The 26444-nt window shown below is 39.7% G+C and overlaps 1 protein-coding gene across 1 annotated transcript in view; it reads right to left on the bottom strand.

Annotated features, from left to right (window-relative positions):
* Positions 1 to 20619: 20619 nt before the first annotated feature.
* The window catches only part of COMMD1 (copper metabolism domain containing 1), a 147880-nt gene continuing 142055 nt past the window's right edge, over positions 20620 to 26444 (bottom strand). Inside the window, exon 3 of the mRNA XM_007189711.3 lies at positions 20620 to 20839. Within this exon, the coding sequence (XP_007189773.1) occupies positions 20732 to 20839 (108 nt within the window). The 3' untranslated portion in view covers positions 20620 to 20731. The remainder of the gene's footprint in view (positions 20840 to 26444) is intronic.

The raw sequence follows: 26444 nt of genomic DNA on the forward strand, positions 1-26444 counted from the left end.
TCCTCTCAACGACCTACCAGAAGGGGTCATTGAGACTTACTAACCTAAGATCAGAAAACTGCCAAACCAGAGAATTTAAAAAATTTCCAATCTATCACAGCCTGATAATTTTGTAAGATACATAATTCTGTAAAACACAAAATGAAATTAAAGATATGCACAATACAGGCATACCTCATTTTATTGCACTTCACAGATACTGCTACTTTTACAAATTGAAGGTTTGTGGAAACGTTGTGCTGTCAGACAATGGTTAGCATTTTTTTTATCAATAAAGTATCTTTTTTAACCTCTTTATTGGAGTATAATTGCTTTACAATGGTGTGTTAATTTCTGCTTTATAACAAAGTGAATCAGCTATACATATGCATATATCCCTGTATCTCCTCCCTCTTGCGACTCCCTCCCACCCTCCCTATCCCACCCCTCTAGGTGGTCACAAAGCACGGAGATGATCTCCCTGTGCTGTGCAGCTGCTTCCCACTAGCTATCTATTTCACATTTGGTAGTATATATAAGTCCATGCCACTCTCTCACTTCGTCCCAGCTTACCCTTCCCCCTTCCTGTGTCCTACTTTTATATACGTTTCTTTAGACATAATGCTATTGCACACTTAGACTACGGTATACTGCAAACACAACCTTTATATGCACAGGGAAACAAAAAAATTTGTGTGATTCGCTTTAATGTGGTATTTGCTTTATTGTGGTATTCACTTTATTGTGGTGGTCTGGAACAAAACCTGTAGAATCTACCAGGTATGCCTGTATAAGCTCAACCTTCTTATTACATTCAACAGACATTGCTATAAATGTTTCTAACACTCTGAATGTCTGTACCAATCTTGCCACAGAATGGCACTAGTATAGAATAGTTGTTCCTAGTCATGAGGGCACATCAGAATTATTCCAAGGGATTAATTTGCAAAATATACAAACAGCTCATACAGCTCAATATCAAAAAAACAAACAACCCAATCAGAAAATGGGTAGAAGATCTAAATAGACATTTCTCCAGGGAAAACATACAAATGGCCAAAAAACACATGAAAAGATGCTCAACATTGCTAATTATTAGAGAAATGCAAATCAAAACTATAATGAGGTATCACCTCACTCTGGTCAGAACGGCCATCATCAAAAAGTCTACAAATAATAAATGCTGGAGAGGGTATGGAGAAAAAGGAACCCTCCTATATTGTTGGTGGTAATGTAAATTGGTACAGTCACTGTGGAGAACACTATGGAGGTTCCTTAAAAACTAGAGTTACCATATGATCCTGCAATCCCACTCCTGGGCATATATCCCGAGAAAACTATAATTCAAAAAGCTACATGGACCCCAATGTTCATAGCAGCACTATTTACAATAGCCAAGACATGGAAGCAATCTAAATGTCCATCAACAGATGAATGGATAAAGATGTGGTATATATACACGATGGAATACTGCTCAGCCATAAAAAAGAATAAAATCATGCCATCTGTAGCAACAAGGATGGAACTAGAGATTTTACTAAGTGAAGTAAGCCAGACAGAGAAAGACAAATATCATATGATATCACTTACATGTGGAATCTGAAAAAAAAAAAAAAAAGATACAAACGAACTCATTTACAAAACAGAAATAGACTCACAGACATAGAAAACAAACTTATGGTTACCAAAGGAGAAGAGGGGGTGGATAAATTAGGAGGATGGGATTAACATATACACATTACTATATATAAAATACATAACTAACAAGGATCTACTGTATAGCATGGTAAACTATACTCAATATTTTGTAATAACCTATAAGGGAAAAGAATCTGAAAAGTCATATATATATGTATGTCTGTATGTGTGTGTGTGTGTGTATATACACACACACACACACACACACACATACATACATAAAGCTGAATCACTGTGCTGTGCACCTGATATTTACAATATCTGTGTACGATATTGTAAATCAACTACACTTCAATTAAAAAAAATTATTCCAGAACTTTCACCAAATACATATGCTTGCCCTCCACCCAGACTCTGATTCAGCAGACTTGGCATGTTTAATAGATATTCCCCAGGGGATTCTGATGTCCATCCCTGGTTAAGAACTACTTGCTGCTCTAACATATTACCAAAGCTACCATTTCCAGTTAAGTGCGAATTCAGAGAATCAAGATCCTCGTTCAGAATTCACTAAAACCAGTACTGGGCATGGTAGTGGGGGAAGGAGGAAGGGCAAGAATGTCAGGAAACCTGGGGATTCAAGAGTTTCCCTCCCTAACATCTGCATTACCACCTGGTACCATTTCAATATCTTTTCAACTTAAAACTTTTGATATATGGTTCAAGTATGAAATCTCTCTGAGCAGCAAATTACAAGCAGTCATAATTGCATTTGGCAGATAACCACTCCCATCTCAGATGACACCTCTATTGTTTTCTTCTCCACAGCCCTGCCTTTGTAAAAACAGGCCATCTCCTGAATCCTGCATTTGAGGGCTTATGGGAACAGTCCACCCCAGAGAAAAACTGTAGTTCTGTTTTTTTTCTTTTTTTTGGTTGGGGTGATTGCATTTTTTATTTTTTATTTTTTTTGACATAAAACTGAAAAAATGTTTCAATGCATATAATAAAGCATAAAATAGTATACAAAATTCACCCTTATAAGTTTATATAAGACATATTGTATATTGTTCAGAAAGCTTTACTATTTGTGCACACAGTTAATTTGATCAGCTTATGCTACCCTTCAAGGTAAATTATTTATTTTCTGTAATTTTTGAATTTTATTTATTTTTTTATACAGCAGGTTCTTATTAGTCATCAATTTCATACACATCAGTGTATACATGTCAATTCCAATCGCCCAATTCATCACACCACCATCCCCACCCCACTGCGGCTTTCCCCCCTTGGTGTCCGTAAGTTTGTTCTCTACATCTGTGTCTCAACTTCTGCCCTGCAAACCGGTTCATCTGTACCATTTTTCTAGGTTCCACATACATGTGTTAATATACGATATTTGTTTTTCTCTGACTTACTTCACTCTATATGACAGTCTCTAGATCCATCCACGTCTCTACAAATGACCCAGTTTCGTCCCTTTTTATGGCTGAGTAATATTCCATTGTATATATGTACCACAACTTCTTTATCCATTCGTCTGTCGATGGGCATTTAGGTTGCTTCCATGACCTGGCTGTTGTAAATAGTGCTGCAGTGAACATTGGGGTGCATGTGTCTTTTTGAATTATGGTTTTCTCTGGGTATATGCCCAGTAGTGGGATTGCTGGATCATATGGTAATTCTATTTTTAGTTTTTTAAGGAACCTCCATACTGTTCTCCATAGTGGCTGTATCAATTTACATTGCCACCAACAGTGCAAGAGGGTTCCCTTTTCTCCACACCCTCTCCAGCATTTGTTGTTTGTAGATTTTCTGATGATGCCCATTCTAACTGGTGTGAGGTGATACCTCATTGTAGTTTTGATTTGTATTTCTCTAATAATTAGTGATGTTGATCAGCTTTTCATGTGCTTCTTGGCCATCGATATGTCTTATTTGGAGAGATGTCTATTTAGGTCTTCTGCCCATTTTTGGATTGGGTTGTTTGTTTCTTTAACATTGAGCTGCATGAGCTGTTAATATATTTTGGAGATTAATCTTTTGTCTGTTGATTCGTTTGCAAATATTTTCTCCCATTCTGAGGGTTGTCTTTTCATCTTGTTTGTAGTTTCCTTTGCTGTGCAAAAGCTTTTAAGTTTCATTAGGTCCCATTTGTTTATTTTTGTTTTTATTTTCATTACTCTAGGAGGTGGATCAAAACAGATCTTGCTGTGATTTATGTCAGAGAGTGTTCTTCCTATGTTTTCCTCTAAGAGTTTTATAGTGTCCAGTCTTACATTTAGGTCTCTAAGCCATTTTGAGTTTATTTTTGTGTATGGTGTTAGGGAGTGTTCTAATTTCATTCTTTTACATGTGGCTGTCCAGTTTTCCCAGCACCACTTATTGAAGAGACTGTCTTTTCTCCATTGTATATCCTTGCCTCCTTTGTCATAGATTGGTTGACCATAGGTGCGTGGGTTTATATCTGGGCTTTCTGTCTTGTTCCATTGATCTATGTTTCTGTTTTTGTGCCAGTACCATATTGTCTTGATTACTGTAGCTTTGAGGTATAGTCTGAAGTCAGGGAGTCTGATTCCTCCAGCTCCGTTTTTTCCCCTCAAGACTACTTTGGCTATTCGGGGTCTTTTGTGTCTCCATACAAATTTTAAGATTTTTTGTTCTAGTTCCTTAAAAAATGCCATTGGTAATTTGATAGGGATTGCATTGAATCTGTAGATTGCTTTGGTAGTATAGTCATTTTCACAATATTGATTCTTCCAATCCAAGAACATGGTATATCTCTCCATCTGTTTGTATCATCTTTAATTTCTTTCATCAGTGTCTTACAGTTTTCTGCATACATGTCTTTTGTCTCCCTAGGTAGGTTTATTCCTAGGTATTTTATTCTTTTTGTTGCAATGGTAAATGGGAGTGTTTCCTTAATTTCTCTTTCAGATTTTTCATCATTAGTGTGTAGGAATGCAAGAGATTTCTGTGCATTAATTTTGTACCCTGCAACCTTACCAAATTCATTGATTAGCTCTAGTAGTTTTCTGGTGGCATTTTTAGGATTCTCTATGTATAGTATCATGTCATCTGCAAACAGTGACAGTTTTACTTCTTCTTTTCCAATTTGTATTCCTTTTATTTCTTTTTCTTCTCTGATTGCCGTGGCTATGACTTCCAAAACTATGTTGAATCATAGTGGTGAGAGTGGACATCCTTGCCTCGTTCCTGATCTTAGAGGAAATGATTTCAGTTTTTCACCATTGAGAATGTTTGCTGTGGGTTTGTCGTATATGGCCTTTATTAATGTTGAGGTATGTTCCCTCTATGCCCACTTTCTGGAGAGCTTTTATGATAAAACGGTGTTGAATTTTGTCAAAAGCTTTTTCTGCATCTATTGAGATGATCATATGGCTTTTATTCTTCAATTGGTTAATATGGTGTATCACATTGATTGATTTGCATATATTAAAGAATTCTTGCATCCCTGGGATAAATCCCACTTGATCATGGTGTATGATCCTTTTAATGTGTTGGATTCTGTTTGCTAGTATTTTGTTGAGGATTTTTGCATTATATTCATCAGTGATATTGGTCTGTAATTTTCTTTTTTTGTAATATCTTTGTCTGGTTTTGGTATCAGCGTGATGGTGGCCTCATAGAATGAGTTTGGGAGTCTTCCTTCCTCTGCAATTTTTGGGAAGAGTTTGAGAAGGATGGGTGTTAGCTCTTCTCTAAATGTTTGATAGAATTCACCTGTGAAGCCATCTGGTCCTGGACTTTTATTTGTTGGAAGATATTTAATCACAGTTTCAATTTCATTACTTGTGATTGGTCTGTTCATATTTTCTATTTCTTCCTGGTTCAGTCTTGGAAGGTTATACCTAAGAATTTGTCCATTTCTTCCAGGTTGTCCATTTTATTGGCATAGAGTTACTTGTAGTAGTCTCTTAGGATGCTTTGTATTTCTGCGGTGTCTGTTGTAACTTCTCCTTTTTCATTTCTAATTTTATTGATTTGAGTCCTCTCCCTCTTTTTCTTGATGAGTCTGGCTTATGGTTTATCAATTTTGTTTATTTTCTCAAAGAACCAGCTTTTAGTTTTATTGATCTTTGCTATTGTTTTCTTTGTTTCTATTTCATTTATTTCTGCTCTGATCTTTATGATTTCTTTCCTTCTGCTGACTTTGGGTTTTGTTTGTTCTTCTTTCTCTAGTCCCTTTAGGTGTAAGGTTAGATTGTTTATTTGAGATTTTTCTTATTTCTTGAGGTAGGCTTGTATAGCTATAAACTTCCCTCTTAGAACTGCTTTTCCTGCATCCCATAGGTTTTGGATCGTCATGTTTTCATTGTCATTTGTCTCTAGGTATTTTTTGATTTCCTCTTTGATTTATTCAGTGATCTCTTGGTTATTTAGTAATGTATTGTTTAGCCTCCATGTGTTTGTGTTTTTTACTTTTCCCTGTAATTCATTTCTAATCTCAAAGCACTGTAGTCAGAAAAGATGCTGGATATGATTTCAATTTTCTTAAATTTACTGAGGCTTGATTTGTGACCCAAGATGTTATCTATACTGGAGAATGTTCCATGCGCACTTGAGAAGAAAGTGTAATCTGCTGTTTTTGGATGGAATGTCCTATAAATATCAATTAAATCTATCTGGTCTATTGTGTCATTTAAAGCTTCTGTTTCCTTATTTATTTTCATTTTGGATGATCTGTCCATTGGTGTAAGTGAGGTGTTAAAGTCCCCCACTATTATTGTGTTACTGTCAATTTCCTGTTTTATAGCTCTTAGCAGCTGCCTTATGTATTGAGGTGCTTGTATGTTGGGTGCATATATATTTATAATTGTTATATCTCCTTCTTGGATTGATCCGTTGATCATTATGTAGTGTCCTTCCTTGTCTCTTGTAACATTCTTTATTTTAAAGTCTATTTTATCAGATATGAGTATTGCTACTCCAGCTTTCTTTTAATTTCCATTTGCATGGAGTATCTTTTTCCATCCCCTCACTTTCAGTCTGTATGTGTCCCTAGCTCTGAAGTGGGTCTCTTGTAGACAGCATATATATGGGTCTTGTTTTTGTATCCATTCAGGAAACCTGTGTCTTTTGGTTGGAGCATTTAATCCATTCACGTTTAAGGTAATTATTGATATGTATGTTCTTATGACCATTTTCTTAATTGTTTTGGGTTTGTTTTTGTAGGTCCTTTTCTTCTCTCGTGTTTCCCACTTAGAGAAGTTCCTTTAGCATTTGTTGTAGAGCTGGTTTGGTGGTGCTGAATTCTCTTAGCTTTTGCTTGTCTGTAAAGCTTTTGATTTCTCCGTCAAATTTGAATGAGATCCTTGCCGGGTAGAGTAATCTTCGTTGTAGGTTCTTCCGTTTCATCACTTTAAGTATATCATGCCATTCCCTTCTGGCTTGCAGAGTTTCTGCTGAGAAATCAGCTGTTAACCTTATGGGAGTTCCCTTGTATGTTATTTGTCGTTTTTCCCTTGCTGCTTTCAATAATTTTTCTTTGTCCTTAATTTTTGCCAATTTGATTACTATGTGTCTCGGCATGTTTCTCCTTGGGTTTATCCTGTATGGGACTCGCTGTGCTTCCTGGACTTGGGTGGCTATTTCCTTTCCCATGTTAGGGAAGTTTTCGACTATAATCTCTTCAAATATTTTCTCGGGTCCTTTCTCTCTCTCTTCTCCTTCTGGGACCCCTATAATGAGAATATTGTTGCGTTTAATGTTGTCCCAGAGGTCTCTTAGGCTGTCTTCATTTCTTTTCATTCTTTTTTCTTTATTCTGTTCCGCAGCAGTGAATTCCACCATTCTGCCTTCCAGGTCACTTATCTGTTCTTCTGCCTCAGTTATTCTGCTATTGATTCCTTCTAGTGTAGTTTTCATTTCAGCTATTGTATTGTTCATCTCTGTTTGCTTGTTCTTTAATTCTTCTAGGTCTTTGTTAAACATTTCTTGCTTCTTCTCGATCTTTGCCTCCATTCTTTTTCCGAGGTCCTGGATCATCTTCACTGTCATTATTTCTGAATTCTTTTTCTGGAAAGTTGCCTATCTCCACTTCATCTAGTTGTTTTTCTGGGGTTTTATCTTGTTCCTTCTTCATCTGGTCTCTGCCTTTTCATCTTGTCTGTCATTCTGTGAATGTGGTTTTTGTTCCACAGGCTGCAGGATTGTAGTTCTTCTTGCTTCTGCTGTCTGCCCTCTGGTGGATGAGGCTATCTAAGAGGCTTGTGTAAGCTTCCTGATGGGAGGGACTGGTGGTGGGTAGAGCTGACTGTTGCTCTGGTGGGCAGAGCTCAGTAAAACTTTAATCCGCTTGACTGCTGATGGGTGGGGCTGGGTTCCCTCCCTGTTGGTCGTTTGGCCTGAGGCAACCCAACACTGGAGCCTACCTGGGCTCTTTGGTGGGGCTAATGACAGACTCTGGGAGGGCTCAAGCCAAGGAGTACTTCCCAGAACTTCTGCTGCCAGTGTCCTTGTCCCCACAGTGAGCCACAGCCACCCCCTGCCTCTGCAGGAGACCCTCCAACACTAGCAGGTAGGTCTGGTTCAGTCTCCCCTGGGGTCACTGCTCCTTCCCCTGGGTCCTGATGCGCACACTTTGTGTGTGTCCTCCAAGAGTGGAGTCTCTGTTTCCCCCAGTCCTGTCGAAGTCCTGCAATCAAATCCCACTAGGCTTCAAAGTCTGATTCTCTAGGAATTCCTCCTCCTGTTGCCGGACCCCCAGGTTGGGAAGCCTGACGTGGGGCTCAGAACCTTCACTCCAGTGGGTGGACTTCTGTGGTATAAGTGTTCTCCAGTCTGTGAGTCACCCACCCAGCAGTTATGGGATTTGATTTTACTGTGTTTGCGCCCCTCCTACCATCTCATTGTGGCTTCTCCTTTGTCTTTGGATGTGGGGTATCTTTTTTGGTGAGTTCCAGTGTCTTCCTGTCGATGACTGTCCAGCAGCTAGTTGTGATTCTGGTGTTCTCACAAGAGGGAGTGAGAGCACGTCCTTCTACTCCGCCATCTTGGTTCCTCCCGGGCAAAACTGTAGTTCTTAATTCATCCCAGAAGATAGCAAGCTGCTGGGGCAGCCAGTCATTTTCAGGGAAGAACAGCCTGGAGAGAAAAGCACTCCACCTTTTCAGATCAGGGCCAGCAGTGGAAAGATGAGGATGAGACCTCACAGGAAGACTCACAAGAGACTTCAGTGTGAATAAGAAGTGCTGGTATATATATTCCTTCAGGAAAAAAGTCCAGTGACCTAAGTGACCCCAAGAGAAGTGATCGATAATATGCTTATGAAAAATATGACAAATAGCCTGACTGAGCCAAAATACAATTTATCTATTTTTCACAGTAATTACTTGTTTTTAGTACTAGTGGTATGCACGTGTGTTCAACTGACCCTACCACAATGGTACACAAGTACACATAGAATTTGATGTACACCATGTGTACTTTTCTCTCTCAGTCCCAGTCCTCGATGGGTATGTTCATATAGCAGGTACTCAATAGAATTTGGGAATATTCCTCCAATTTTATTATCGAAAATAGATTGAAAACTACTTGAAGGACAATATATTTTCAGACTACATCAAGGGCTCCAACAAATCAGTAAGAAAAAGACGAATAAGTAAAACAACAAGAAAAAACAAACAGGCAAAGGATATGGACCATTTCACAGAACAGGAAATACCGGTAAAATGTGAAAAGATGCTCAACCTCATTGATGACTCGGAAAATGCAAGGCAAAATGAGGTATCGTTTTTTGACTCATATTTGCAAAAAAGTATAATATTAGCAAGACACATTCATACACTGCTTGCGGAAGTACAAGTTGGTTGGGCTACTTCGGAGGGCTATTTGCCATTATCTATCTGCATCCTGAGTTTGAGGAATTCTTGAACTGTGCTGGAGCCAGTTCATACCAGCTTGCAAGAGCTGATGGTGTATAACTCGTCCCAAATCCAAGTTCAGTAATGAATATTAGTAGTTTGAAATTGGCCATGGTGGGAGAACTCACACAATGGAAATAGGACAAATGCTACAAATTAGCCCCTACCCCCTTTTATGGAAGACTGGTTGTTAAACATTTATCATACTCCAGTCTATTTGCCAGTGTCTAGAATCTAAAAAGCGTATAACCCATGATATAGCAATTCCTGTTTTCTAAGATATATTTGCACACGTATATAGGGAGGCATGTGCAAGTATATTCACTGCAGTATTGTTTGCCATGGGGAAAAACTGGAAACAACCTAAAAATCCACTGATACTGAATTAAAAAAAAACAAAACCCAAACCCATTGTGTCTCTGTAATACTATGCAGCAGTTGAAATTAATGAGGTAAATTTATATAAACTTTTGGGAGGAAAAACTTCTCTACCAACTTAGGTCTGACTGAGGGGAGTGCGACACACATGAAGTGACAATACACAAATTAACAGGAGAAAAATGTATTAATATTATGAATGCAGGACCACCCCATAGTACTCCCTGTACTACTCTAGAGTAGCTCCCAGAATAGCTAGGAGTAAAGGTTTATATACCAGGTTAATAGGAGGGGAGGGGCTTTGGGCTTCAAAGGATGGACAGTTCTGGTGAGATGTGTTTACACAATTTTGGGGTGATGTGCCGGTGCCCAAGGTCAGCCTCCCCAGTTTGAGCCGTAAGGGTGATGGGGGGAGAGTGCTGGCAGCTGGCTCTAGTAGAGCTCTGTTCTGATCAGATAAGGGAAGTTCTAATGAGATTTCTTTCAGCATCTTCTGTAGTTCAGATGCTTCCACTTTGAAATATTCTCTGTATCAGTTCGGTGGGTTGTTGGTCTCTGTAGTACTAATTTAGAAAAGTTCCAAAACATGCTGTTGAGGGAAAAAAGCGATTTGCAGGATAGTACATACAGTGTGACTGCACTTGTGTTACAGGAATACATAAAACAGTACTGTAAATATGGCCATATATGCAGGTAGGTAAAAATAAAAAAACCATGGAAGGAGATATACTCAGAGTTACCACAGAGATTATTGCTGGGGAAGAGGAGGAAGAAAGCAGATGGTAAATGGACGGTATTGGTCACAGGGGACTTTAGCCTTAATTATAAGGTTTAAATGCTTCTCAAGGACAATGTATCCATGTATTATTTGCATAAAGTTAAAACGAAACCAAAACAGCTCCTTGAAGACAGGAATGTCCATACACTTCCACCCAAAAGGCCAAGGTCCATGTTCTGAGCTCCTGGAATGGGAGGTACCCTCTTTATAGCTACTTTATTTATTTATTTATTTATTTTTGGCTGTGTTGGGTCTTCGGTTCGTGCGAGGGCTTTCTCTAGTTGCGGCAAGTGGGGGCCACTCTTCATCGCGGTGCGGGGACCGCTCTTCATCGCGGTGCGCGGGCCTTTCACTATCGCGGCCCCTCCCGTTGCGGGGCACAGGCTCCAGACGCGCAGGCTCAGTAGTTGTGGCTCACGGGCCCAGGTGCTCCGTGGCATGTGGGATCTTCCCAGACCAGGGCTCGAACCCGTGTCCCCTGCATTAGCAGGCAGACTCTCAACCACTGCGCCACCAGGGAAGCCCGGGAGGTACCCTCTTAACCCTGAAATATAATCAATCCCTCTTCCAGTGGCCTGGGCCTCTTGGGCAGCCCTATACTCCCACAGGGCACCCTGGAAACTCTGTGGAATATCAGGCCTGATTAAGACCCTTAACAGTCCCTGAAAAAAGATTATGAGTCTCCTCCCTTCTTTGTACTTATAATTTAAAAAAAACTGAAAAAAACAAAAAAATCTATGAAAGCACAGAAATCCTACAAAAGTCCTGATTTTTCCTAAGACTGTGGTGATACTTTTGACAGTTGAAACATTTTAAATCTCTCAAAATCTTAGCTGGAAGCATGTGCTTAATTCTGACTGGGTGATTAGCACCTGGCAAAATAAGGGTGAGAAATGGAACAAGTCACCAGCAATCTTCAGTCCTTTTCCAGGACAAGGATAAGACAAAATGGAAGGAAAAGATAAGAGTTTAATCCCTCGTTGTCTCCCCAAACCAGCTCCTTAACAAACCACAGTTAAGAGGTTTATTAATTGGCTAAGCTTCCAGGTACAAAACTAGGTGTGGTGTTCCATCTACAAAGAACGGCCCTGCTGTTATGCAGCAACCACTTCTTCCCGGAGGCTCATGCAGGGCAACAGGGACTAGCTGGGTCTCGCCCCTCCAGCAGTGATTCTCCGGCTGCTTGCCCCCAGGGGCTGCAAGTTGATTCTCCCAGGGTCAGGTCCCCCGTGAGGAGATTTCTCCAGCTCTTCAGGGAACTTTAGAATCAAATTCCCTTCTTTTTATTCAACAGCTCCCTATGTGTACAGGGAGAGGAAAGGGGACTGTTTGTTAAACTTTTGCCTTACTCCTCCCCATTTACTAAAATTACATACATAAGCATAGATGCAAAGAAAGATCAGCTTTTTTCCACCTGTCTCAGCAAGGGAATTGGGTGGGTCTGATAACTTGCCCACTGGATACTCCTCTACTCCAATTATCTGGTTAGTTATTATTTACTTATTTATTATTTATTTTACTTACTTCCTGATACTGGAGGAAAAGATTTTTCTCTAAATTCCCTATAGACCATATTTAAAGTGGTGGTACACTAATCAGCAAATGGTTACATCTATGGTTTAATGGATCATACAGTAAGTAATTTATGAAGTGATTTGCTTTCTTCCACCTCAGAGGGGATCTGGGGAAAGGCACCTCCTTGGTCTATGAGGTCCAAAGCCAGGTGGACCTTCAGTGCCCAGAGGATTTGGCACCTCACCTCTAGCCCCTACCTGGGCCGGCCACTCCAGGTTAGGCTGGGGCTCCAGGGAACAGTGAATGTTACCTGGCCCGTCTGCCTTCCTGGGCCATTCTTTGGCTGTTGGTTGACAGCAAATACAAACTCTCTGGGCAAAGTTCAGTTTTGCAGAGTAACAACCTTCACCCCTGTTAAGTCGCCACAACTGAACTCTGCTCTGTGGGAAAGAGCAGGTAAGAATTTATTTTTTTTAAAGAACACTCATTCCGGGCTTCCTTGGTGGCTCAGTGGTTAAGAATCCGCTTGCCAATGCAGGGGACATGGGTTCGAGCCCTGGTCCGGGAAGATCCCACATGCCGCAGAGCAACTAAGCCCATGCGCCACAACTACTAAGCCTGCGTTCTAGAGCCCGTGAGCCACAACTTCTGAGCCCACGTACCACAACTACCGAAGCCCACGTGCCTAGAGCCCATGCTCCGCAACAAGAGAAGCCACCACAATGAGAAGCCTGCGCACCACAACGAAGAGTAGCTCCTGCTCACCACAACTAGAGAAAGCCCGCGTGCAGCAACGAAGACCCAACGCAGCCAAAAAAACAAACACTCATTCCTTCCTGCAAAGTGCTTGCGGGGCATGAACGTGAATCTCATGGGCTAAGACAAAGGTTGTTTTTTATGTTCTCCTTGCTTTCCCTTCCCTTTCCAGAATCTAGGCCCTGGGGATTCTCTGCAGGAGGCAGGTAAGCGACCCTTGAAAGAACAACAGACTTCACCTTCCTTCTCAATCGAGCCAGAATGGGCCCAGAGTTCCACCAGGGATGCTACAGAAACTGCTTGTGGCCTCACCTCCTCAGGGAGGGAGTAAGCCTTGGGGTTTGTTTAGTTGCACAGTCCTACATCTGTTAGCAGTCACAGATTCTCTGACTCCAGCTACGTTTAGCTTTGTTTGTCTTCCACGGGAACACAACTGCATTAGTCTCCCTTTTCTCAGCTCTCCATTTACGACAACTCATCACCTAGAACCTGAGCCCCAGATTGTGAGCCGGATAAGATTCGGAATTGTAAACGTCCACCAAGAGAAAAGGCAGGCCCCTTCCATGAAGAGGAGTGACCCTACCCATTCCTGGAAACGTGTTCCCTTTCCACTTCCAGATCCAAAAACATACCCCTCTATCTTCACAAGTTCACCTGATTTTAAAAAGCTTTGGCTTATAAACCTTTCCGGATGACTCCAGCCCCCTCTGACCTTTTTCTTTGCTGAAACTCTCATAGCAATTGTGTTTGTACCATTCAATTTAGCACTTAATTGGCCACTGACCTGAAATGCTTGTAAACTGCTTCATGGTTACTGGTTTTAGCTTCCTAAGAAGACAGTTCCTAACAGTAGTAATAATGATAATAAAAATAGCAACAGCAAACATTTATATGTGCCAACTCTGTGCAGATATTATCCCAGGTGCTTTCTACATATTAACTCATTTTATTCTCCCAGTATGCCAACGGAGGTAGGTATTATTGTATTATCATCCTATTTTTACAAATGAAGAAACTGAGGCAAAGAGATGTTAAATAAGTTGCCCTAGTTTGCACAACTTGTAAATAAAAGAGCCAGGATTTGACCCTGGCAAAGAGCTCTTAGGTCTCTAAAAGATGTCTTTTAGACTATCTCCTAAATCTTATTTATCCTATAGTATCTAATCCTGTTAATTCGATTTATCATCCCTTAAAAAAAAAAATCAGCCCTATTTTTCAGATGAGAAAACTAAACTCACCTGAGGTCCCACAGTCAGGCCTATGCAGAGCTGTGATTGAAACCTTCATCTCTCTGACTCTAATGCTTTCTTTTTCCCTACTAAACGGAACCACTGGATTTGATTAATACTCAACTCAATTATCACACCTCTGATGCTCATTCATCTCATGCACAATTGTGGAGACTTTTGTAGGCAGGGGGAAGGGGAAGCATACAAAGATGATGAGATAAGGTCCCTCTCCTTAAGGAGCTCACAGCCATGGGGGGGGTAGGGGTGGGGGGAGACATGTGCAGACAAAGAGATGTACTAAAATGCTTAGGCGCTGTGATGGCAGTTGTGAAAGTTCAGCAGGCACAAAGGGATGAGAATGGAGTATTGAGGGATCCTTGTCTGTCACGGAGGGGAGTGAACTGAGACTTTTTATAACGTTTTTAATTCAAAGTTTTGTAATTTAAAAAAATTTTGTGGGGGGCTTCCCTGGTGGCGCAGTGGTTGAGAATCCACCTGCCAATGCAGGGGACACGGGTTCGAGCCCTGGTCTGGGAGGATCCCACATGCCGCGGAGCAACTAGGCCCGTGAGCCACAACTACTGAGCCTGCGCGTCTGGAGCCTGTGCTCCGCAACAAGAGAGGCCGCGGTAGTGAGAGGCCCGCGCACTGCGATGAAGAGTGGCCCCCGCTTGCCACAACTAGAGAAAGCCCTCGCACAGAAACGAAGACCCGATACAGCCATAAAGAAAAAATAAATAAAAATTAAAAAAAAAAAAAAATTTTGTGATAAACTCTGTTGACCAGAAAATTCAACTAAGAGCACCCTGAGTATACGGATTCATTAGGTTTCTGCTGTAAATAATAATCCTTTCCAAATCCACTACAAATTGTTGCTATTTTTATTTATTTATTTTTTTTTATTGATTAATTGATTGATTGATTGATTGCTATGTTGGGTCTTCGTTTCTGTGCTAGGGCTTTCTCCAGTTGTGGCAAGCGGGGGCCACTCTTCATCACGGTGCGCGGGCCTCTCACTACCGCGGCCTCTCCTGTTGCAGAGCACAGGCTCCAGACGCGCATGCTCAGTAATTGTGGCTCACGGGCCCAGCCGCTCCGCGGCATGTGGGATCTTCCCAGACCAGGGCTCGAACCCGTGTCCCCTGCATTAGCAGGCAGATTCTCAACCACTGCGCCACCAGGGAAGCCCAATTGTTGCTATTTTCTTGGTTGCCCCTGGCTCCATAAACCTTAGGGGATTGGTAGAGGTGGTGGCAGATTGCTTTCTGGGAATTCATGAAACTCCTGACACTGAATGAAAAATTCAGTGAATATGTGCATGTCTTTTTTCTGGGAAAGAGAAACCATAGCTTTCATTGGATTCTTTAAGACATAAAGTATCATCTAAAAGTTAAGAACCACTAAAATGATGCTTTGAAGGTATACTTGAACATATAACTATATCAACATATATATGGATATAGATATAGTGTATGTGTGTGTATGTATGTATGTATATACCCCCTTACTTTGATGTGCCTAGAAAGTGTCTGGAAGGAAACACACCTTCCAGACTGTTAATAGCAACTACTTCAGGGGAGAGAGACTTTTTTTTAAAAGCAAAAGGCAAGGAAGACTGATTCCATACAATTCTATACTGATTTAAAAATTAAATAATCTTTAATAATTTTTAATGAGCACGTGTTTTACTTTTTTTTTTGGCTGCACCATGCGGCTTATGGGATCTTAGTTTCCTGACCAGGGATCGAACCTGTGCCCCTTGCAGTGGAAGTGTGGAGTCCTAACCACAGGACAGCCAGGGAATTCCCAACATGTGTTACTTTTATAATTAAAATGTAAAAAAAAAAAAAAATCTGACTTCTGTTCTACTGCACTGTGGGTAGACCATGTTGAGAAAACCGTAACAGTGAGGAAGTGACTGCTACAGAATTCACTATAGACATTGTTATAATGAATTAATGAACAAGAGTTATGCTGTATTTAGTAAGCTTGGGTCATGGTTGTCCAGCAAGGATAAGGATATTCTGCTGCCTGTCTGGGTACTGTGGACAGCCAGGAAGCCCCATGTGACAGCAGACTCATCTTGCACATTGTCCTAGAGATGGGTGGCACTGAGTGAGGCCAAGGTAATACGAAACAGCATCAGGCTCTACAAAGGACATTAGCAGCCTCAGCACAGAGACAGGTCTAATGTGGATGCAGGTTGCAAGTGACACAGGACCTCACAGCCCTCAAGGTCATATCTCCATACAAAAATCATCACTGGAAAAATTATCATCATCTAAACACAATGAGCTAGGACATAGGTATTTTTTACAAGCACATTTTATTCTTTTGGTGAGTCTGGCAGGTAGAACATAGAGATGGAAGACAGTACCCTAAGGTCTCTTCCTGATGACGGCCTTGTACAAGTCCTCTGCCCTGTCTGTCCAGATGTTTCCCCATTTTGACAAGATGATAAAATAGCTTCTACAAAAGCCTCCAAATCAGTCATTCTGAGATCAGTGCCAAATTTTAGCCATGGTTCTAAAAATAGCCAGAATATGAATCATATAAAATTCCCAAATTTATTTTTATTTCTTTAATGTAAAAACAGTATAATAGCAGCATTAAGGATTTTAACTATTTTCATTATTCAGCCTAAATTCCTTTTAAACTAGTAGTTTAATCTCTTATTCCACTTGTGCAATCAAACCCATATTTCCCCCCTTCCCATTTCTCCCGCACCTCCATCCTGTAAATCAACAGAACTTGAAACCCTAACACTAGCAGGAAACAGAAAACTAGCCAAGAGCAGGTAAGAGAGAAACAAAAGGCCTACTTACAGTGCTTGGTGAGTAAAAGATGTAAATACCCATATTTTACTATCTTCTCATGTACAGGCTTAGTATTTTATTCTGAAAATATATGTACTAAACTTGTAAGTTATGTCAGTTGGCACCATTTATCTGACAGGAAGCAGGCCGAGGCAGGTTCCTCTGCAACAAAAGCTAGTGAGCACGGCATGTAGTTGTGATGTGGTAAGAGACGTTTATGGCTGTCCCCAGATAAGGGAGCACTGACTGCACTTAGATAAAAATTGCTATTTCTCAATTTTGATGTAAAAAACTGTACACTTTGCAACTAGAGTTAAACGCAAACTAATTATGTTCTATTTACGTTTTCCCTTCTGCTGGCTAAATCACCATCTAAAATATTTGAAAAACTTGGCTGGGAAGTTGGACAGTTAAGAATTATAAGGTGGCAACTGTCTCACAAAGGCCCATCTTTTCCAGCATCCTGTTCTTTTTAGAAAAATATCAAATCATTTCTGAGCTGACTCCAGAAGGCCTCCTTCTATATCCTTGTCCCTTCACTGGTCTGGATATTTATTGTGTACTTCAGAAAACAATATTTTCTAACATCTGTTTAACATTTATTTTCCTTTAATTTCTATTATATTCTGTTTTCCACATTTTCACTCAGGTCTAAAAAAAGAACTTCAGTAACTACTAGCTTGACACAATGTCAGCTATTTAAGATTTCAGATACTCAATGTGATCGTTTGCTTTTCACCACCTGCTTGCATTTGGGAAAGACTAAGTTAAACTAAACCTTAAAATGCTGAAATTCCTTTTGAATCATGGTTAAAGTAAGACTGGGGGAAGAGAGGTTATACAAAGGAAAGAGGAGGCTATAATAGTCGAATTTAAGCCTCCACTGATGAAGCTGATAGGAACCAGAGCTTCCAAGAAAAGGCAGTCCTGAGAATAAGGCCAAATCCTTTGCTCCCTATCAGCATGAAACTGCTAAAGTCTGGAGATTCTTTCTGACTTTATTTTGAAAGCAACATTTGGCTTGTCTGTACTGTTTCTAAACAGACTGAAGTTACAGTGCTTATGGTTGAAGCAGGGATAATTTCTACAAGGCCCAATTCAGGCTGAGGATTATTTTTATTTTGCTCCACATTTCCTGAACTCAAAATAATGTGGTTTCAACCTAGGATTATAGAGGTAGGAAACCTAGTGGGGTCTGCTGGGACCCTTATGCCAGTTTTCTCCTTTCCTGGTCCTTTCTCCATGCTTGCACTATCCCCAGGAAGATGTCCTAGTATAAGTAAGTCCCCCTTGCAAAAATTTACAAAAACAGGTCAGTACGAGAAAATACAAAAACCAGATAATATCCAATAGGCACGAAAGGGAATGATTTAGTCACATACTTTCTTAGAGGTAATACAAACTGATATTAACCTTTTTGGAGAGCAATTTGTAATGTTTATCAAAGTCTTAAAAACTGTGTGCTCTGTACATCAACTATACCTCAATAAAAAAAAATAATAAAACCCCAAAAAACGCATGTGCTCTACTTCCAGGAATTTATGCAGGGAAACTCAACTCTTCTTCTAGTCCTAGCCTTCTTTTTGTTATCTCTGTATATTAGGTTGATGGGTCATTTAACTCTTCTTAGTGAGTGCTATATTTTCACAATAGACTATAATAAACATAATACTCCTTTGGCAATCAGAAAGTAAAACATCACCAGTAAACATAAAACACACGCAAACATACCCTGTCTGAAACCACTTGCATTCAAAAGTGTTTAGTGTTAAATGTGGGGCCCACCTTCAGCAACCATTTCATTATTATTATTATTATTCTGAAAAATTCAGTATACATTAACAGTTTTACTAATGACCTAGGGTTTGGGGATATAATAAAAAAGCCCATGTCCACTTTTGTGGCTATTACTTTCACAGAATGATCTAAATAGAGCTTCAAACCACAACAATGATGGCCTCGCCCTGTGGGCCCATGGACTGTTCCTTAAGGCTTCCATAGACTTTCATTGGAAATGTGACTCAATACTAACATGGTAGCTACAGTTCTTACTTTCAGTGACATCTGGAATCCCATTATCTGATGAGATATTCTTTTCCTCCATTTTACAGCAGGAGACATTATCTAAATTCTCCTGGATCACGTGACAGTAGCCCTGAGAACAGAAAGCAAGTTTTAATAGTTCTTTCGCCAAACCACGCGCCTTTTCTGAATCTATTTACCATACTGTTTCAAGATGTTTTCTGAAGGGTCCACAGGGGCTACATTTAAAACTTTCTGGTCATTGTCTGCTAACTGCTGGGATGGTTTTAATCAGGGAGGAAGCCAAATTTTCTGCTTGGGTTTTGGAAAAACTCCTAAAATGTCTTTAAACTGATTTAGGAGAAAATGCTTAACAGAAGAGGAATTATTACTGCCCTGAATAAACTCATTAGAACTGACATATGCTGTAACCACAGACCAAGAGCACTACATTTTTGGGACACATTACATCCCAAAGGCAACTGAAGTTTCTAAATGTTATCAGTGTCAGATGACAAAACCTGTTCAACAAGGACCATAGCCTCAATGTACTTAGTTGACAGTTCCTCCTCTTAGAATATTCTTGGTGTTTGGTATAACTTCTCTACCAGGACCTAGTTTGTTTGTTTGTTTGTCTGTTTATTTATTTATTGGCTATGTTGGGTCTTCGTTGCTGCATGCGGGCTTTTTCTAGTTATGGCAAGCGGGGGCTACTCTTTGTTCCGGTGTGCAGGCTTCTCATTGCGGTGGCTTCTCTTTGTTGCAGAGCAAGGGCTCTAGGGGCGCGGGCTTCAGTAGTTGTGGCTCGAGGGCTCTAGAGCACAGGCTCAGTAGTTGTGGCGCACAGGCTTAGTTGCTCTGCGGCATGTGGGATCTTCCTGGACCAGGGCTTGTACCTGTGTTCCCTGCGTTGGCAGGCGGATCCTTAACCACCGCGCCACCAGGGAAGTCCCAGGACCTAGTTTTTATGTTAGTTTTCTTGAAGAAATTGTCTTGAAGAAGTTTTATTTGATGACTTCGGTAAAATTTTCTGAGGTAAAGAACTCCCATCACTTCAAGAGACATTTTCCCTTCCCACAATCCTGACTTGAGATAAGTGAAGGGAGACCCTTTATGATGAGGCCAATTTAGTTCTAGGTTCCAGAAAAGCCCAAGTTTCTCAGTAGCTCAGATCAAACCAGCACCCACCCCCCGATTTAGGCAGAACTAATACAAATACCTCAATCAGTTCTAGAAGCATCTCATATCTTACTAAGGTCAGTAAACCTCTTCTAGGTTAGGCAGGCTCCTCTAGGCCTCAGCTCAGGCCATATTTGGTCAGCCTTGTATTTGCATGAGTAAAATGTTTTCTCCCCCTTTTCTAATTCTTGCATGATTTATCATGTATAAATTCCTATAATCCTACCCAGGAATAAGCCACCATAGCAAGGGTTTCTAAAGCTGATCCCACCCCAGTCCTACTGAATCCAAGTCTCTGCGGATAGGGTCCTTAAGGTCTTTTTTTTAAAAAAATGCTTTTATGAGTGCCTTTGTATGCTGAAGTATAAGAACTTCTGCAGTAGATCAACTATAAGAGTAAATGAAAGGAAGAGAGAAAGAAATCGCCGCAAGCTGAGGCAGGCAAGATTTGAACTTGAGGATTTAATACTATTGGGGGAATAAGATTTTTTTAAAAAAAAGCAGATCCCTGGGGAGGGATCATGAACACCTTTGCCTCAACAGCTCCATCTTCAGCTAGGCTGGCTGCATCAGTGTGCTGATACTTTCTTCTACCTCCGAGAGCTTCTTCAGGACTTGGGTGACCTTGACCTCATCAAACTCCAAACACAGAAATTCAGATTCCTGGAAAATATAAAAGGATATTTTAGACAAGACCCTCAAGATAGCCAAGGCTCTGGATCTGGTGTGATCTAGCTCCAAAGCCCAGGGCCCCTACCCAGCAAGCCTGACTCAGGCCTCAATACCTAAATGATATTTTTACCCACACAACACCCTAAATGAAACTACTTCTATGAGGTGTTTCATAAATGCTAAAGAGGTATACAAATGTCTGCTGTTCTCTTTAAGAGGCACATGAGAAGCTTTTCTTGTCTGTCATCACATTTAATCCCATAATAATTTTTAAGGTAAGTACTTAAGTATTGCTGTTTTATAGATGATGACTCTGAGACACAGGGAGGTTAACCTGTATCACAAAATCAGAAAAAGGCAGAGTCAGATTGTGAACTGCCAGCTCTGGCTGACTCCAAAGTCCATGCTGTCTCCATAGCACCCTGTAATAAAAACAATGGAAGGAGGATTTAGATTGGCTCTGTGTTTGCCTGGGAATTGGGCTACCTTGGATTTAGTGGTTATACTAGAAACTGTGACAAGCTGTGAACAAGTTGCTTGGGAAACATCAACCAGATAATTGAAAGATAACCAGATCTTGAAACAGCCTTAAACATTTCTGAGGCCCTTCTACTTGCTACTTGCTACAAGCCAACTCTCCCAAGATTTCCCTCAAATACATTCCTCTCAATAACTGTTAGGATCAATCAACCCCAAATTAGGTAGAAATCAAAGAAAAAGGCCTTTGAAGTGTGGTGACAGAAATTTCATGTACACTGGACAAATCCTAGGTCCACACTGTCCTGAGACAAGGGAAAAGTATACGATTTTAAGAGTGACCATATTCAAGATCCCAAAGAACAATAACCATGTAATTTTAGAGCAGTATGAATTCTTAGAGACCATATAACCCAACTACCTTGTTTTTCGGGTTATGAAATTGAGGTCCCAGGCATGTTAAATGACATGCCTGTTATCCCTGTTTGTTGATGGCACAGCCACCAGATCAATGTTCTTTTCTCTATATTTTCCTTTCTAAATACATGGCATTTCCCACCCCCATTCAAAGTGGCAGGCAAAGGAAGACCAATAAGCCTCTTCAGAGGGAGGGAGTCACTCTGTCATCAGCTAGAAGAACCTTCAGGATCTGATTTTGTAAAAGTACCTTTGCTGTGGGTGAGCTGCTGTGCTGTGTCTGAACGTCACCCAGGAGAAACAAGTACAGAGGGGAAGAAGGGGCCTCTCTGATGAGAGTCTTTCAAAGGGAGGAAAGGCAGCTTTCCCTGGCTACAAGGAACTTTTTCCTCAAACATGTATTTAAATAGGAAAGGGGTATAGTCTCATATGTGAGCTTAGAAACTGCCAGGTTTTCATTTAGTCGAAAGCAAGAACCAATTTAAAAAAAAGAAAGCTGCTCCTGTGTTCGAGCTACAGGCAGGGTTATCTCCTTTTGGAAATAAGAGCAAATGTATGGCAAATTAGGTACTTCACTTGGCTAAATTAAGAACAGGTCTCAGATTTGAAAGCCTCTTATTCTTCATTCAGTTTTATTGAGCTCTTTAGCCTGACTTTAAAACACTTAAAAATATTTGGCCTTTGGAACAATGGTCTAGAAACTAAGAATTACCAGAGTCTAACATATATATTTAGGAAACTGGCAGAAAAGATGATGTAATCCATGTTTCTCCTCAGTGAGATAAAGTCAGTTACAATAATAAATCACCTCGTTTTCCATTTATATGGGAAGAGCCTATTAAGGACAATGTTCATAGAGATAGGAAAATCTGAGCAAAGTTTATTAATAAATAGCCAGGATCTTTTTTGACTGAAAGTCATTAATTTGTTATAAGTTTCAGTATTCAAATTATCTTTGATTGGACCTCTAAGTATTAATGAAGCTTGGTTTACTTTTAAGGGTAATCGAATACTAGAGAGAAAAAGCAGGCTAAACAGAGTCCAAAGTTAAACAAATATTTTCCACACACTCCCAACCTTCAACTCCCTCCCCTGGAAACAATGCACCCTAACAGCCTTAGAAAGACACATGTAACCATACATGACTCTTGAAGAGACACTTTACCTGAAACTGTATTATCAAGGCCTAGCTCCATCTAGTTATGTCATCAAAATATTTTATGAGGAATTCAGGGGCCTTTAAACTGGGGTTTAACACATGGAGCTTTGTTCAAATTTTGCGTCTGGTTGGGGCACCCTACAGAAAATACATCTAAAACACTTGAAAATATCTTTAGAAATGCAGGTGATGCTTTTCAAGCCAGATGCAGAAGGTACAAGAGCAATCTGAAACACTTGATTTTTTTCTCAAAGTCATCCATCTTGATCTGGTCATAATGAGCGATGATAAGACTAAATTTCTGTATTTAAATATCTGAGTCAAGAGTTAGAACCTGCTTCTTAGCAGAGTGTAGATACATCATGGGATAGAGCCAGAAAATGGTTAGCAGGTGAATAAGCAGGTGCATCATTATTAAGAATATGTACTTTGTGATCACAGTGAGTATGGCCATGTACTAAATTCAAGAGTTTAAGTAACTATTCCAAATTAGAAAAGAAAGCAAAGGTAAAATATTCAAATATTCTTTCCAAGTACAAAAGCTAAAAATTCATAAAATACTAAGAAGAGATCTTTGAGAGGCCACCCTCTCCAAACTAACAACAAAAAAACCAAGCTAGCTTTTAATGACTTCTAGAGAAGGACATCTTACATGTTCCTAAGGAACTCCTTTCCCAGGTAACCACTCTGACATTCTTCAGGAAACTCTTACTTGTCAAACCTAAATCTTTAATGTTTTAGCTTAAACTCGTTTCCCAACAGGGTCAGAGAGTATAACTGATTATTTTATATAAAAATTGAAGGCAGTTATTAAGCAAGTGTTTGGTTTCTCCATCTACATACTATTAAATAACCTCTCTGTGTGTACTGTCCATTTAAATGACTTCCTTATCTAGGTCCAGAAGCATACCCTGACCAATTCTTTGGCAAAACAATACTACAGTGACAAAATGCTAAAAATAGAAAATAAAAAGGACTATGACTTAATAAATACCTAAATAGAACCATTTAGAATAAATTGAACATAAGAAAAAATAGAAATCTTATAGCCTATCTTCTGTATTATTTCCCATGCAAAGTTTCCACAAAGCTTTATCCCCAAATTATTGGTCATATTTAGCATTAGAATACAACTTTGGCAAATTCTAACATGTTGTGGTCTCTTAAAAATTCTAAAGTTGTGGGATGGAGGATGAGAGTGGGAAAGGATGCCTTAGGATCCTGCTAACCAATACTGATTCAGAAGGCCACATACAGGTGACCAGCTTTCATAAGGCTATTCCAATTTTTCTTTTGGCTTCATTTATTGACACAAAGGGACTCTTGGCTGAGCACAAACTTTTAGCCACGAAGCCTATCCCTCTGTTTGGGCTGTCCTTTCCTAAACTTAAATTAACCCTCTGAGCTGCAGCTCTGCCACTTTGTGTCTTCTGGAGAGAGAAAGAGAACATATGGCAAAGGTCAAAATTGGCAATAGTGTCCTGAAGATCAATTACATAATAAATAAGATACCCAAAGGCTTTGAATATTGCCCACCAGAAAAGTTTAAAACAGCTTCATAAGTAAATCTGTGTTCGCCACTCAATCCCATACTTTCTGCAGCTTTCTCAGAATTATATCAATACTGCTCCCTAACTCTTTCAGGAGACCTCAAAATAGCTTCTCTGTGGCAAAGAATCCTCCAAGTTACTTCATAAGGGACCACTTATCCAAAATTAAAATTTTATAGTTCCCTGAAAACTGTGCTGATTATTCTCCACTTGTCTTTTCATAGCCATTCTCCACCTTTCTCTACCTTGTTCCAGGTCCTATACGATTGTGTCATTCCTTTGTTCTCTGGCTTACAGTTGGGTTCTGACAAGAGAAGAGAGAGGTCAGGATATTTATTCTCTTATCCCCAACTCCTTCTCCTCTGCCATTTCCAGTATTTTCTATGTGAGGGTATCATTTCTTTATTTCCTACTTTACTTCTGGCCTCAATCACTACTTCAGTATAAACATGAGTTTCTTCAGACTGTGAAAGTACATAATCACCAAATACAAACTCCAAAGATGAGCACAGCAAGAATTTTTATCATGCCTAAGTTGGCAGAAAGGCTGCCCTCTAAGTGATAAATATGATAGTATGAACCAGAACCAGTATTTAATTTTTTCTATTATCATTTGATATTAAAATTATAACAGCATTTTGATATTAAAAAAGAAGAAAAAGAACAATAGTAACAACAACTGTGCGAGATGACATTTCATAAAGAATTTGCATCAAGGGTCTTGATACCAGACACATGGCCTCATCTCTACAACCTGTTCTTATACCCTATATCTAAAGCAATGGATAGCTTATGCTGTAGCTTAAAACAATACTTTCCAAAAGAAAACTTGTGATTTATAATGTTTTTTAATCTTTCGACAAACATTTTTAGCAATACATAATTACAACCAATGGTCCTTACTCAGGCCATTTTTGATCCTGAGGAAATCCTCATTTCAAATATAATAGCTGACAAGTCCTACATCTACTGTGTAAAAAGCATGATAAAGCAATTTTCCAAAAGGAAAAAAAAATTATACTGTAAATCACAAAGCAAATTATGCTACTGAAGATCAGAAAATACTAAAATCAGACTCTTTTGGAAGCTACGACTGAAACTTAATGACCAAGCAACTAAATTAAAATGATTCACCCCAAAACTCAACAGATGTCCATAATGTGCTAAGACCATATGTGGGACTAAGACATGGTACTTTCAGAGCTGCAGCAGCTTCTAGAGGAAGTATTTATCCATATTCCTCCAATCTCCTAGAAGAAGAGAGAGTATTACCAGTGTAGTATAAAAGCATTAACCATAACTGGATAACAATTACTGAGTTTTCTGGTGATGTCATTCAGGCATTTCAAAACACTTTTGTGAGGACAACCTGACAATAGGAGTTTAAAGTGCTTAAAAAAATTAAAAAGTCCCCACTCTCACAAATTCTTATTACATTAAAGATAAACTTTATGAGAAAACATGAATTTTTAATCAGTTAACTAGAAACTCAAGGGAGAAAACAGACATTAGGTATCCAGGGAGTTTCAGATCCACCACAGATATAAGTTACTGCTAAACAAATCTAAGGCACCTAACTTCAACCTTCCAAGTGGCACACACAGGTTTTATATAAAGTGGCAAAGTTTTTAAATAAAATAACATCAGATCTTCATTATTCAGAAACCTATTATCTGGGTCTCTGCTGCTTGACTTCCTCCTCCCTTTTGGTCCATCTTTTAAGTATTTCTACAAGATGGGAAAAGGAAGTGAAATTTAAACTGGTTAGTATGACTAAATCACAGCAGCTCTGCAAAAAGTTTTATAGAAAAGGAACTTAGAGGAACTTTAACTGTGACTTCACATAACTACTTTCGAAAATCATACCCATATGGTGGCAATTTAAGCCAGAAAGGTCTTCTTATTCCAAATATTTCCCTTCCTTTAGTAACCAGGACTACTGTTCTCAGCCTAGATAATGTCTTTAAAACAGAAATACTCCCAGGAGAGGTAA

Source organism: Balaenoptera acutorostrata, chromosome 12 (genome assembly GCF_949987535.1).
Source record: "Balaenoptera acutorostrata chromosome 12, mBalAcu1.1, whole genome shotgun sequence".
NCBI classification, from domain to species: domain Eukaryota; kingdom Metazoa; phylum Chordata; class Mammalia; order Artiodactyla; family Balaenopteridae; genus Balaenoptera; species Balaenoptera acutorostrata.